Source organism: Aspergillus heteromorphus (genome assembly GCF_003184545.1).
Source record: "Aspergillus heteromorphus CBS 117.55 chromosome Unknown BO70scaffold_1, whole genome shotgun sequence".
NCBI classification, from domain to species: domain Eukaryota; kingdom Fungi; phylum Ascomycota; class Eurotiomycetes; order Eurotiales; family Aspergillaceae; genus Aspergillus; species Aspergillus heteromorphus.
The window spans coordinates 2,368,930-2,382,455 of NW_020290406.1; the positions used below are offsets into that span (position 1 = coordinate 2,368,930).

Genomic DNA, 13,526 nt, shown 5'->3' on the forward strand with positions numbered 1-13,526 from the left:
ATGATGCTCGTGTTTTGGTGTCACGTGGCGGTAATGAGACAGGTCACCTGACTATAATATTACAGCCTGCGAGCCGCCCAGGCGAAGAGCTGGGGATAGAGCAGATGAAGCAGATGAAGCCAAAGTTGCCACCCCGAAATAGTGTATTCTGGCTATCTCCAACTTTGAACACTCGATCAGAAATTATTTTCTGGAGTGTTTATTTTTTTAGGTGATAGTACAGTAATACTACACGTCACCTGATAATAACTTACAGCCTGCCGGCCTTCCACACGAGAGCTGGGGATGAAGAAGATGAAGCCAAAGTTGGTTCCCTGAAACAGTGTAATCTGCCTATCTCCAGTTTTGAACGCTAGATCAGAAACTTTTTCCAGGAGTGTTTGTTTTTGTGGAGATTAAGATTAAATAACAGTATTGAGATACATCACCTGGTTTTAACTTACACCCTCCAGCCCGCTGGGTGGCGATGAAGAGCTGGCAATGATAAAGCAGGTGAAGCCAAAGTTGATTCCCCGAAACAGTGTAAATTGTCTATCTCCAGTTTTGAACGCTAGATGAGAAAAAATTTTTCTGGGGTGTTGGTTTGCAGGTTATATAACAGTCTCAACGCCGGAGGTCCGCTGGTTGTATACTGACAACCAGAGGCCCTGTATAGTCCATCCAGATGAAGAGTCGGGGATGATGTGCAAAATCCAAAATTGCCTGCCAAGAATAGCACAGACTAGCTATCTCTAGTTTAGATACTTCATGGAAATTATTCTTCAAGAATATTCTTTTGTTATGATCACCAGGTTCTATACCATGACCACGCGCGTCGTGACTAGTAGTGAAAACATGGAGTCTGCCCCCCCCCCAAAAGCCAGTGGTGAAGAATCTACGTGAAGCCCAAGTGGCCTCCAGAGAAGGAGATTTCAGGCTATTTCAAGTTTGAACGCTCGATCAGTTTTACTTTTCAGGAGTGTTGGTTTCTCTGGGGTTGCCTGATTTCGGCCTCAGGCCGTCAGTAGTAGTGGCTACACCATAACATCCAAGTCTGGACCCAGGCCTACTCCAAACAAGGCTCTGGTATGAAGGGAGCTGCATGAAGCTATAGCAAATTCCAGGAATAGTACTTTCTCTCTATCTTGAGCTTGAACGCTCGATCAACTTTGTTTTTCAGGAGTGTTCATGTTCGTGAGGTCAAACCTGATTTAATAACCTGAGGCTTTCAGGCAATTACTAGTAAGTGCCTGGATACTAGTCCCACGCCTAACCCAGAGAAAGCGCCAGTGGCGAGAAGCATACATGAAGCCATATTAATTCCCAGAAAGAGACAATTTTGCCTATGTCAAGCTTGAACGCTCGATGCAAATTCCATTCCGAGAGTGTTCAACTCCCCTAGGTCACATGACACATCTCTATCTAGAACCGAGAAGAATAAAAAAGTTCTTATCGCCACGTGACCCCGGCAGTTTTTCGCTGGTCTCCGCCTCGCCTCGCCTCGCCTCCACCGGCTTTCCCAAGTATGCGATCTCGATTCTCGATTTCAACCCCATACTCCCAACACTGAAGGCGCATCTCCATCTCCCACACTCACTCAACGCACCAAACAAACACCCCCCACCAGAAACCTTCTCCACAACCCTCTCTACCCAATAATGCTATGCTAAGAATTCTCCGCACCGCTCTCCGTACCGCAATGACCAACCCCCGAGTCCCCATCCCCGCGAACGGGGTCGACTACCGTGGCGTCGTGGCCCTCGCCCCGATGGTACGGTCGGGCGAACTGCCCTCTCGACTGCTGGCACTGAAATACGGCGCCGACCTAGTCTGGGGACCGGAAACCATCGACCGCGCGATCGCCGGCGCCGTCCGTCGCGTGAACCCCCGCAACGGCACAATCGAATTCACCCGTACCCCGTCGAACGGCGGACGTAAGGACGACAAGCCAATCCAGGAGAACGTCATCTACCGCCTGGATCCTGTGCGCGAGAAAGGCAAACTCATCTTCCAGATCGGCACCGCGACGCCCGAGATCGCCGTCGCGGCGGCGAAGCTCGTCGCGGGCGATGTGGCCGGCATCGATGTCAACTCCGGGTGTCCGAAGCCGTTCAGTACGAGCGGGGGCATGGGCGCCGCGCTGCTGAAGACGCCGGATAAACTGGTGGCGATTTTGGAGTCACTGGTGCGCGAGGTCGGAACGCCGTTCCAGATCGGCATCTCCGTGAAGATTCGCATCTTGGATAAGCCCGAGTTGACGGAGGCGTTGGTGTCGCGGCTCGTCAAGACGGGGATCACCGGGTTGACGGTGCATTGTCGGACGACGCCGATGCGGCCGCGCGAGCGCGCGATCCGCGACCAGCTACGGATGATCGCGGGGATTTGTCACGATGCTGGGGTGGCGTGTGTGATGAACGGGGATGTGACGTCGAAGGACGAGGCGCTGGCGTTCATGAAAGAGTACGGGGTCGACGGGGCGATGATTGCGACGGCTGCGGAGGCGAATTCGTCGTGCTTTCGCACGGAGGCCGAGGGCGGTCTGTTGCCTTGGAAGGAGGTCGTGCATCAGTACATGAAGTTCTGTCTGGAGTCGGAGAACCGGTTCGGCAACTCGAAGTATCTTCTCAACATCCTCGTCCCGGGAAAAACCGAGGAGGGCAAGATTGCGAAGGCCGCGAGGTCGTACGCCGATGCGTGCCATGCGTTGGGCTACGACGATCTGATACCTGCTGCTATGCGCGTGGACGAGATCCTCGACCTCACTGATAAGTCGGTCACCACCAAGGGACTCAACCTCCAAGATGCCCGCAGCAAGGCCGTGCAGAATGCAATCGAGAACAATGAATCTGCCCGCGCGGCGGGCGGTGCGTCCAGGTCGAAATCTACCTCTCCCGCTGTCAGCAGAGGCCCTATCCGCACCAACAACATCCCCATCCCTACCAAGTCGAAGCCTCAAGAAACCGAACCGGAGGTAGATGCTTCTATCCCCGCTCCTGAGGCCGCGCAGAAGCAGGAATTGGCGGCCTAGTTCTCTACGGACACCGATATTCTGATCTTCTCACTGCTGATGTAATGAGTTCGTTGATGTGCATACTTTTTCTTGCTGTTTCTTATTTTTTTTTCTCTCTTCTTTCTTTCCTTTTATGACCACTCCTTCTACACCTTGATCCTCAAGTGTTGCATTTATCTGGTGTTAATTTTTTTTCTCTTTCCTTCCTTCTTTGGATTTGGTCAAGTCTTTGCATTTCTTATAGATTCCCACGGCGTGGAGTGTTCATGATAGAAGGGAGGAGCCCATCCTAAAGGCTACATACATACATAGTCCAAAAAAGAAAAGTATCTGAAACCGACCTATCATTCCCATTTAAACAGAAAGAAAGTCTCATAAAAACAACAAGACATTGTAAACAAGCCAAGATTAATGCAGTTTATATGATGATGTTCTATCCCGACACGAAACGATGATAGATGGGCTTTTCCCCTTCGCGACCTACCCAACTCTATCCAGCTCTACCCAACCCAACCCAACCCCACACCCCTATGGCCAAACATCTATAGAAGAAGACATATCTTTTCGCTCTGAAGAGGTTATTTCAAAAGGGGTCAAGTCAAAATAACCAAATCAACAGATCGCTGGCGCCATGTGCATTAGATGGATGCCACGAGAGTAACAAAAAAAAGATCAGATACAATGGAGGATACATGAGAGGGGTACATGAGACGAAAGAAAAAGAACTAGATGGAAGCCCTGTATATGTTTTATGGTCTAACATGAGAAAAAGAAAAAAAAAAGGCAATTCTTCAAGAGTCATCGCTCTTTTCGTTTTTCATATCGGCAAGAACCATGTTCTCGACCGCTTTGATGCCTTCGTCTTCGGCCTTCTTCAAGTCCGCGGCGTCTTCGCCAGCGACGGCGTGATCGAGCGCGAGCTTGGTCTGGCCGAGGGCGTAGATTTGCTCCTCGATTGTGCCTTTGGTCACGAGCCGGATGACTTCCACGTCGCGGGTCTGGCCGACGCGGTGGGCGCGGTTCTCGGCCTGGACGTCCTCCTGGGGGTTGAAGCTCGAGTCGAAGATGATGACCTTGTTGGCACAGGCCAGATTGATGCCCGCACCGCCGGCTTTGGTCGAAAGAAGGAAGACTGGGATTTCGGTTCGTTCGTGGAACGCATCCAGGATCGATTGGCGGTCTTCGACGTTCGTTCTTCCGTCGAGCCGGACGAACCCGATGTGTTGGTTTTCGAGCACGTTCTCGAGAATGTCCATGACCAACGTGAATTGCGAGAAGACCAATGCCCGATCACCATTCTCTTGGAACCGCTTAAGTAGCTCGCAGAGCTTGTCGACTTTCCCGGAGTCCATCCATTCGTTGTTTTTCAGTGCAAACTTGCCCAGCGAACGGGGATTCGAAACACACATGCTGTGACATTCGTAGTCATTGTATGCTTGAAGCTCGCCGTAAATAACATCAGGATCAGACAGTGACCATTGCTCTTCTTTCAGGCAGGCCTTCGCCATGCGGCTCAGAGTGGGGTTGTCGTAATGACGCCTGTACAGCAGCGGGTGGATGGCTGCCTGTCGGAGCTTCATGAGGATGTTGGCGGATTTGTTGCCCGTCTTCTTCCCGGCCGCTCGATCGGCCAACAGCTTGCGCACCTCCTCTTGTTCGTGATCATAGATTGCTTGCTGCGCAGCGTTCATCTCGCAGTATTCCACATGTGATATCTTTGCAGGCAGATCAATGACCTGGTGCTTCTTTCGTCGCAAGACAAATGGCTTCAGCATCGACTTGGCTCGTTCGATGCGCTGCGCGGAAAGAAGAGCCGAGTGCGACTCATCGACTGTCTTTGCCTTGTTCGCGAAGACATACTGAAGGTCCTCTTTGCGTTCTTGGAATACCTTCGGGAGGATAAAGCCTAGTAAAGATGCCAATTCCTGGAGATTGTTCTGCAGAGGTGTGCCTGTCAGAAGCAGCCTGAAACGAGCGCGAATTCTGATCAGCTTCTCGTAAAGAACCGAGGTACTGCTTTTCAACATGTGCCCCTCATCAAAGACACAGGCGCAGAAGTGCATGTTGCGGAGGAAGTGCGCATCAACCTTGCCCTTGGCAATGGTGTAAGTGGTGATTACAACATTGATACTGTCTCTGTTGTCTTCGATCGTTTCTCGAATCTCCGCCCGCTCTTTCTGGTTGGCATAGTAAGGCATGACTGAGAGTGTCGGGCAGAACTTCTGAAACTCTCTGAGCCAGTTCTCGATGGTGGACGATGGCACAACGATGAGATGTGGCCCTTTGATACCCTTCTCGTACAAATGCGCTAAGAAGGCAATAACTTGGCAGGTCTTTCCAAGACCCATGTCGTCGGCCAAAATACAGCTCAAATCCTTCTCAAAGAGAAGAGACAGCCAGTTGATACCCACGATCTGATAGTCCTTCATCTTCAAGTCATCACGCATGATCCCAGGTTGACCGATGAAACGGCTTTTTCGCGCCCCAGGCGCAGGCCCATCGCTGTCTTCGTCCGAACGCTGGCTAGCAGGAGTCCCGATCCCGGAGTCATGGGACTGGGAATGAGTATCTCTGGGGTTGATGGATACCAGCTCCAGCTCCCCGTCTTTCTTTCCGAACATGTCCACACCCCATTTCTTCATCTCCGCCGCAATTGGTTTTCCCAAAGCCTCGCATTGCGCGACCAAAGAATCCACCGCTTCGTAGCCCACCCACATATCCCAGCATTTATCAACGATCTTATCACCGATCGGCTTTGGCGTTTTACGGCCACGGCTACCCTTTGGCTTCGTCTCCTCCTTTGCCGGGGGCGGGACAGCGCGAACCTTTTCCAAGTTTTTGAACGGTCGAAACGACATGACATGTTGAGCAATATCTTCGGTGATGGCAGCAAGATCAGCAAGCTCCAGAATGCTGCAAGTGTTGAAGAATTTCAAAACCTTTGTCGACAGCTCCCCATCTTCCTGCGGCTCTTCCATAGCGGAATCAGAGTCATCCGATATAATTGCGGCCTCGGGGGACTCCGACCGCTGAGGCGATACAGGCTTCCGTCCCTGGACCAGGCGACCGGGTTTCTTGGCCGGCGTCTCGGAAGGAGGTGCAGCGCGAGCCGGACTGGGGGCGGGACTAGGGGAGGACACACGGGATTTGGGCCCTCTCATCAATCGCCGCCGCGGTTTGGACTCATCGTCCGAAGCTTGCGCGGGCTGCGATTGCTGCTTTTGAGAAGACAGTGTCCTTTGTATGTTCATAGCTGACCACTTGTCCTGGATGGTCCCGCGAGCCTTAATCTGCTGCTTCGCCGGCGCAACCGGCGATGTCCTCTTGTTCAACTCGTCCTCTGAAGAGACACCCTTTTCGTCTGAATCCGCCAGGTGTTCCAGGGCGTTCTCGAAGTTCCCGCGTTTCGAGAGAAGCGCCTGCACGCATGCGTGAACAGACTTTTGCGGCAAAACTTTCAACATCCTCTCCACCTTGACCCTGACCTGGTAGTCTTCAATGTCCTGTAGCGACGAGATCGTGGTACCGACCGGTTGAGCGCGCGAGGGGCCATCCTGGCGGGCTTTCTTCATGGCCACGCCTTTGGGCGCCGGGTCCATCTGCGAGGCAGAGCGTTTGACACCGGAGGGGTTGTAAACGGCGGAAGCGGTAATCTCCTTGAATTTATCCATGGGGGAATCGACCACTTTTTCGGGGCTCCGCGAGGATTTGGCGAACATGGCGGGTTTGATGTCGGTGTTTCTGAGCATCTGAGCGTCCTCGTCGGACGAACCGCCGCGATAGGTCGGGCCGTCGTCTTCCAGGTCGATCACGGGGGCACGCTTTGCCGGGCCTGAGGCGGCGGGGGGGCGAAAGCTGGTGCCGGCCGGGGCCATCATATTGGAGAAATGACCGCCGCTCATGGTGGGACGAGAGGGGGAGGAGGTAGGAGCTGGGGGGGAGGAAGCGGCGACCTGTACAACGGAATTGCTCTTTGCAGAGTAAGGGACCTCCAGCAGTTGGGTGGGTTGGGTATAGCGCTGCTGGGATGCAGGAGTCAAAGATTGTGCTTGGGCGTGTGCTGCAGCGAGTGGCTGGAAATTGGGGACAGGCACGGTGGCAACGGTCTCATATTCCGCCTCGTCCTTGGTTGGGGTGCTGTGGATGACTTTTCTGTCCCTCACGGGGGTGTCGGGAACAGTGTCGTCGATGTCCATGGTCGGGGGGAGGCAGTGATGGCAGGCGGACGAGCGAGTGGCGTCATGCCCGGGGACAGGAGCCAAGGGGAGGGAGCGAACGAGCGAACGAACTGCTCCTTCGAGATGGAAGCGAACGATGATTTTCTCCGCAAACGCGCCCGGGACGCGACCGGTCACGTGGCCTGGCGCTTCAATTAAAGCCGAGGAAGGCAGTTGCACTTATAATACTGAGACTATAGTGGCGCCCGCAAGGGAGAGACGCCCTTTTATACTCCTTTAGTCGGAAGAACCAGCAAGGCTGCACCTAGCAGCAGCACTGACACCTCCAATATACTAGCAGTAGTAGTCTCTCTCGAGTATCGAGTATCTATCGAGTATCTACTTCGAACCCCGGGCAGAAACCCCTCCGCGCACGGACCAATCAGCAGCCGCCATTCACTCGAGTCGGGATGATTTCATCCGCTGTATAAAAGCCCCCCGAGCTCAATGTTATGCCATCACGACTACAGAGTACCATTAGCACAAATCCCCGTCAGGACCCATCCAGGAGCCGTGTCCGAGATACACAACAACCCAACTACCAAATTCCCGCCCTTGGTTTGAGTTCCCCACCAACACCGCGCCTTGTTCTTTCCCTTGTTTGCATAAACAGATACCCTCCCCATCGTGTATCAAAATGGCCAGCCGTCGCTCCGCAGAGAAGACCCCGCCCAAGGAGGTTGCGGCCCCTTCCAGCTCGGGGAAGAAGGTCTCTGACTCAGATGTGACCCCTGCAGTTCCCACGTAAGTGCGTCTTATTCGTCTGATGCGGCGGAAGCACCATGCCATGTGGCCGCTACTTGGGAAGCTACAACCAAGGGATCTGTCTATCTATCCATTGACAACTCAGCCCAAGTTGATATACCAGACAACGACAGAGACAATAATACTTCTATAATTAGCGCGCGCGCACGCGGAACATTGTTTACTGACTCCCTGACTCCCTATGTATCTAGTAATGTGATCATGAAACTGGCCTTCTTCTCGGTGGCTATGATTTTTGTGCCTATTGGGATGTACTTCGTGACTGTGAACGTTGGTGGTAGTAAGCAATCCCATCCCATCCCTTCATCCCTCCTCGGAACTACTTCCCCCCCCCCCCCCCCCCTGTGTTCGCTGTCTCCCCGTTTTTTCCCCAGCTGTACTGACGAAACGGTGTAGCGAGCGCAACTGTCGGCGGTATCGTTGCTGCGATCATGGCCAATGTGGTCCTCGTCGCATACATCTTTGTCGCGTGGAAGGATGACCAGGCGGAGAGAGAAGCCGAGCAAAAGCAGAAGGAGAAGAAAGCGCAGTAAGGCTCAGCGCGTCCGCGATGTCTGGTAATGTATTGCCGTTTCAACTTGCTTTGCGTACAGTACCTGGTGTTTGTTTTAGTTTGGGCGTTCATGGACAGCTGATTATGTGGTGCGGTTGTCGGGTTTTATCAAAATGTCAGAGTATGATGTCAATAATCCTGCAGATGTTCGGACCTGGAGATATTTTATCCATTTTTATCGAAACGTAACCAGAAAGGGTTTAGAGATAGATAGATGTACAGGATGACAGACGCCACCAAGTCACCGACAATAATATTTCATAAACTAGACTCCGATTCAAAGACCTTCAAGGGGAATAATAATATTCAGTTCATGTTCAATAGCTGCGCCTAGAAAAATGCACAGGCAGGATTCCATAAAGATGCAAAGACACAAAAAGAAGCAAAGGAGACCCGATCCACCAGCAGCCCACTACGCCGGTCTACGCTTGACAAACTCCTCCAAATCCGCCTTGGTCGCCACGCCCAGCACGAATTTCCGAGACGCATCCGTGACGACGGCGAAAGTCTGCTTGGGGCGCTGCTCCCCGTTGGGACCCGTTTCGCTCTCGAAGAAACGCTCCAGTTCCTCGAGGGGCGTCTCCATCGTGATGACCTGGTAAGTGCCCCGCTTCCGGTTGAAGCGCTGCATGGCGACGGCCACCGAGTCGCTCTCCTTCACGGCGCCTTCCTTGAGCAGCTCCTTTAGCCGCGGGATGCTCAGGTATCCGAGAAGGGATCGTTTCGAGGAAGAGGTGACGGTCAGGTGTGTGTAATCACGTTCGTAAGCGGCGAGCATGGCGGTGGAGATAAGATCGCTCGGGGAGACGGACAGCGCCGGAGGGGGGTCCAAGTCCTCGATAGTCGCCTAGATGGGGGGTTAGTTAGCAGCTGGTCTTCGGGGCAAGGGCGGGTTCTCAGGAGGGTGCGGGCACTGACTCCACGGTATTTGTTCGCCCATGTGGCCTGGGACGCAGGAAGGTCTGCGTTCTGGGCGAATTGCTGCTGAGACAGCGCCTCAGTGGCGGTCAAGTAGGAGGCCATGTTGCTTGGTTGTGGTGGTTGTGGTTGTGATCACCTGGCGATGGATGACTCGATGAGGGGCACGGGAAGTGAGGTTTCAGGCGGGCGCTCAATTGACGGACGGGACGGCCGTGAAGCGATCGATCTAGCTCGATCCTGCAGGAGAAAGTGGAATTGAACAAGGCGAGACGCGATGGTTGCTTGCTCTGAGGTAGTTCGCAAGGTAGTGGTGCTAGTAGTTAGTACTTTGCAGGAGACAATGGATTCCGACTATCCGAGTTCAGTCATAAGAACAGCTCCAATTAGACCGAATTTGCGGACCGGCCAGTTGGTGGGATGCCCCAAAGCGGCTAGTCCCGGCGTATTTGTATGCGACGTCATGAAGGATCGATCCAACTGCAGCCTGACCCGTCCGTCTCCTCCCTTTCAAATCACAGCCACTGATCACGTCTTTGACTAGTGACTGCTAGCTGGGCTGTCCTTGATCAAGCTCATCGATCGAAGAGCGTATAAAAGGGTTTGACTATCCGGTGCATTCATCGTCTTCCAAGCTTCCAACGGTCACCCCGCGGCTATCAGAGTGGACCCGCTTGTATAGATCAGTGACGTGGGTACAGTGTCCCCATCATCTCCCAACACACATATACTTCATTGAAAATGTTCTAACAGGCTTCGGACGGACCTAGATAACTGCTGCCAGTCATGTTTCCCTCCGATCGTGATATCGCCAGCGCGTTCGCGCCCCAGAATCCTCTGGGTCAGCCCAAACAGCCCCAGACACCGGAAGCGGCGGGAGTAAAGAGGCGGGAGCTGTTCCCCGCCTGGAACGTTGTTGAGGATACCAAGAACAAGGCCAATGCTATCGCCAAAGAAGCGACCCGGGAGATCGATGCTGCCAGCCAAAAAGCCCAAGCGAAGGCCGGCAAGATCGAACCATGGACTCCCAAGTATTATGCGGCTTGCACATTCGGTGGAATTCTGGCCTGCGTGAGTCACCATTCGTGATTTGCTGAGAACTATCAAACCAGCTCGTCGCATGTCTGTACTAATAGCTTGTATGTTTATAGGGTATCACTCACACTGCTGTGACCCCCCTAGACCTGATCAAGTGCCGTCGCCAGGTCGACCCTCTTCTTTACAAGAGCAATGCGGAGGCGTTCCGTAAAATCCGCGGTGCAGAGGGCCTTCGAGGCGTGTTCACTGGTTGGGGGCCAACCTTCTTCGGATACAGCGTAAGCCAAGGCAACTGGATCCCAACCCTGCCTACTGACTAGTCCCAAGGCCCAAGGAGCGTTCAAGTACGGTGGTTATGAGTACTTCAAGAAGTTCTACAGCGACCTTGTCGGGGTTGAGAATGCGGCTCGATGGAAGACGTCCCTGTACCTGGCAGCCAGTGCATCAGCGGAGATCATCGCCGATGTAGCCCTCTGCCCGTTTGAATCCGTCAAAGTGCGCATGCAGACGACTATTCCGCCGGATATCCGGTCAACCTTCACTGGAATCTCGGGCATTGTTAGCAAAGAAGGCGTGTCCGGGTAAGCAAGGTCAGTCATGACAGACGGGGAATAGCCACTGACCGGAACAGTCTCTACAAAGGACTTTACCCTCTCTGGGGACGACAGATTCCGTACACCATGATGAAGTTCGCTTCCTTCGAAACCATCGTCGAGATGATCTATAACGCCCTGCCGGGCCAGAAGTCCGACTACAACAAGGGCGCACAGACTGGAGTTGCCTTCACGGGTGGTTACCTGGCGGGTATTCTTTGCGCTGCCATCTCTCACCCGGCCGACGTGATGGTCAGCAAGCTAAATGCGAACCGCAAGCCTGGCGAGGCATTTGGGGCCGCGACAAGCCGGATCTACAAGGACATTGGCTTCCGGGGTCTCTGGAACGGCCTCCCGGTCCGTATTGTGATGGTTGGAACTTTGGTAAGTGTGTCCCTGTCTGGGGCATGAACTGTAGCTAACCACTTCTCTATAGACCGGACTGCAGTGGATGATGTACGTATCGCTTTTGGCCCCCGCCCCGGTGCTTCCCTCTATAGGCAGACAGTGGCTAACTTTTGACAGTTACGACTCATTCAAGATCTTCATGGGTCTGCCAACCACCGGCGGAGGACCCCCCGCGGAGAAGAAATGATCGAAGTGATCTGGATTCTGGTAGCGATTGATCCGTCGCGAAATTGTAGATCCGGAAGCGGGTGCTGTAGAATGTGGGAGGTCACACTAGCTGTGTACCGTAAAGTACCTCAAGCCATTAGGTATTATTGTGTAGCATGATTTTGAGTTCGTCTCACAGACACACTCCGGTAGTAGATATCTATATCTATATCTAAGACTCGAGCCCGCGGAAACCCCTGAACGCACCGCAACGCCCGAGGCCGGTGATAAACGCGCGGGCCCAGCCGAGCGAACCCTTTAGTCACGCCTCGGACCAATGCGGGCCTGCATCTTATCAGCCCTCCGACGTCATCGGCAGCAGCTGGACTCACGGAGTATCTACGGAGTGTAGATAGATAGATAGATGGATGAGTGGAGCGGATGATAAAGCCTAAGGGTTCGTGAGGATGGCTAGAATTGGCAGGGATGGATTATTGAGTTGGTCTTCCAGGGCGCTCTAGCCCGTCTCGTGGTCGCCCCCCGTGGCTGCGATCCAACCCAAGACGGTAAGGCACTGACGGCCTCGCTTTATATACGATCCTCCCCTGCATATCCCCGCCACCTCGCGCTTTTTTCTCATCCACTCGGACTCGCGACGAACTGCACTACAGGCGCATTGCTGATCGCATCAGAACGACGTACGTGCGCCGTCTCCTCTCCATCCCCTCAACACCACTATCGCATTCATTACTAACTAGTCATCTCCGAACTAGAACTACGACCCACCATGAGCGAACACGAGCCCATCGTCTCCCACGGCCGAGGAGGTGCGCGTTCTCCATCTTCCATACCTTCTTATTCCCAAACTGCTATCCTATTCTTATCTACACCCCTATCCCACCCTCTATCTCATCCTCACCACCACCATCACCACACCCACTCTCTCCTCTCCTCTCTAACCCACTTATCACCCCGCAGGCCAAGGCAACATCGGTGCCGACCCAACCGAGTACGTCTCCCCTCCCCCTCCATCTACAAAACGCCCCACTAACTCACCCAGATACGTCGACGGCGGCATCGTCCGCGAAGGCGTCTACGGTGACCAAGGCGACGGCGCCTACTCCGCCGGTGTAAGCGCCCAATTCTATCCCAGCCAGCCCACCTCATCTTCCACCCCAATCCAACCCAGCACCACACAACGCCAGACAAAACCACACAATATAAACAACTGTGAACTAACACCCCCCCAGCGCGGCGGTGCCGGCAACATCGGCTCCCCGCACGTCCGGCCCACATCCAAGGTCCCGCACGACGCGGAATACATCCCCGAACTGGCGGTGCGACCGTCCGTGGACGGGGATTATCATACTGGGGTTTGTCTTTCCTACCTTACCTTCCCATGGCCCTCTTCCTACCCCCGTTACGTTACAAAGAGTATGGGTATGGCTTCGGAAGAGAAAACGCTAACGCGATTCGAATTCAATGTTCCCAGCGCGGCGGACAAGGTAACGTCCATCTAGACGAGGAGCACCAGAAAGAGAAGGAGGAGAGGAAGAACAAGCCTGGTCATGATGGATTGGCGGATCGGTTGAAGTATAAGCTTTTTGGAAAGAAGTGATCTGATCCATCCCATCCCGTCGTGGGTGGAAAGGTAATTAATTGGGTGGAGTGGAGGAGGTGTAAAGAAGAGGGGGAAAGAGGAGGAGGAGGAAGGGGGGAGGGGGATAATGTTGGTTTCGCTGGCTTTGTGTTATGTTATGATTCCCTGTTGTCGTTGGTTTATGGTTACTTATGATATTATTATTGGGTTAGGGTTAATTTATGGTTTGCAATATGTGATGTGATGTGTATGATTTAAGATGGGTGGGGGGTTAGATACTGCTAACTACTAGGTAGGT

At 53.5% G+C, this 13,526-nt stretch overlaps 6 protein-coding genes across 6 annotated transcripts; 4 read left to right on the forward strand and 2 right to left on the reverse strand.

The window, feature by feature from the left end:
- The first annotated feature begins 1,511 nt into the window (after positions 1 to 1,511).
- BO70DRAFT_357892 (tRNA-dihydrouridine(20) synthase (NAD(+))) lies at positions 1,512 to 3,301 on the forward strand. The gene has a single exon (XM_025542148.1). It carries the CDS (start codon positions 1,679 to 1,681, stop codon positions 3,005 to 3,007), a length of 1,329 nt encoding a protein of 442 aa, XP_025404488.1. The 5' UTR covers positions 1,512 to 1,678; the 3' UTR covers positions 3,008 to 3,301.
- Positions 3,302 to 3,517: 216 nt separating this feature from the next.
- On the reverse strand, positions 3,518 to 7,185 carry BO70DRAFT_328118 (DEAD/DEAH box helicase; the record flags this gene model as incomplete). The annotated part of the gene is made up of 1 exon (XM_025540728.1): positions 3,518 to 7,185. One exon carries the CDS (start codon positions 7,183 to 7,185, stop codon positions 3,781 to 3,783), a length of 3,405 nt encoding a protein of 1,134 aa, XP_025404489.1. The 3' UTR covers positions 3,518 to 3,780.
- Positions 7,186 to 7,665: 480 nt separating this feature from the next.
- On the forward strand, positions 7,666 to 8,678 carry BO70DRAFT_357893 (vacuolar ATPase assembly integral membrane protein VMA21). The gene is made up of 3 exons (XM_025542149.1): positions 7,666 to 7,950; positions 8,163 to 8,251; positions 8,368 to 8,678. Exons 1-3 carry the CDS (start codon positions 7,844 to 7,846, stop codon positions 8,502 to 8,504), a joined length of 333 nt encoding a protein of 110 aa, XP_025404490.1. The 5' UTR covers positions 7,666 to 7,843; the 3' UTR covers positions 8,505 to 8,678.
- Positions 8,679 to 8,794: 116 nt separating this feature from the next.
- Positions 8,795 to 9,786, reverse strand: BO70DRAFT_357896 (putative cystathionine beta-synthase (beta-thionase)). The gene is made up of 2 exons (XM_025542150.1): positions 9,443 to 9,786; positions 8,795 to 9,371 (listed from the first exon to the last, which is right to left on the reverse strand). The coding sequence occupies exons 1-2, from the start codon at positions 9,545 to 9,547 to the stop codon at positions 8,937 to 8,939; spliced, it is 540 nt and encodes a 179-aa protein (XP_025404491.1). The 5' UTR covers positions 9,548 to 9,786; the 3' UTR covers positions 8,795 to 8,936.
- Positions 9,787 to 10,228: 442 nt separating this feature from the next.
- Positions 10,229 to 11,668, forward strand: BO70DRAFT_282619 (putative mitochondrial phosphate carrier protein; the record flags this gene model as incomplete). Its single annotated transcript, XM_025539052.1, has 6 exons — positions 10,229 to 10,513; positions 10,594 to 10,758; positions 10,808 to 11,061; positions 11,112 to 11,457; positions 11,510 to 11,529; positions 11,599 to 11,668. The coding sequence occupies 6 exons, from the start codon at positions 10,229 to 10,231 to the stop codon at positions 11,666 to 11,668; spliced, it is 1,140 nt and encodes a 379-aa protein (XP_025404492.1).
- A 747-nt stretch (positions 11,669 to 12,415) lies between these two features.
- Positions 12,416 to 13,246, forward strand: BO70DRAFT_392141 (DUF3602 domain-containing protein; the record flags this gene model as incomplete). The annotated part of the gene is made up of 5 exons (XM_025546265.1): positions 12,416 to 12,455; positions 12,607 to 12,637; positions 12,689 to 12,758; positions 12,879 to 13,001; positions 13,121 to 13,246. The coding sequence occupies 5 exons, from the start codon at positions 12,416 to 12,418 to the stop codon at positions 13,244 to 13,246; spliced, it is 390 nt and encodes a 129-aa protein (XP_025404493.1).
- Positions 13,247 to 13,526: the final 280 nt, after the last annotated feature.

Coding starts and splice junctions, on each gene's coding strand:
- BO70DRAFT_357892 (XM_025542148.1), top strand. CDS start 1,679: ATGACCAACCCCCGAGTCCCCATCCCCGCGAACGGGGTCGACTACCGT.
- BO70DRAFT_357893 (XM_025542149.1), top strand. CDS start 7,844: ATGGCCAGCCGTCGCTCCGCAGAGAAGACCCCGCCCAAGGAGGTTGCG. Junction 7,951..8,162: donor GTGACCCCTGCAGTTCCCAC/GTAAGTGCGTCT, acceptor CTATGTATCTAG/TAATGTGATCATGAAACTGG. Junction 8,252..8,367: donor GACTGTGAACGTTGGTGGTA/GTAAGCAATCCC, acceptor GAAACGGTGTAG/CGAGCGCAACTGTCGGCGGT.
- BO70DRAFT_357896 (XM_025542150.1), bottom strand. CDS start 9,547: ATGGCCTCCTACTTGACCGCCACTGAGGCGCTGTCTCAGCAGCAATTC. Junction 9,372..9,442: donor GGGCGAACAAATACCGTGGA/GTCAGTGCCCGC, acceptor CCCCCCATCTAG/GCGACTATCGAGGACTTGGA.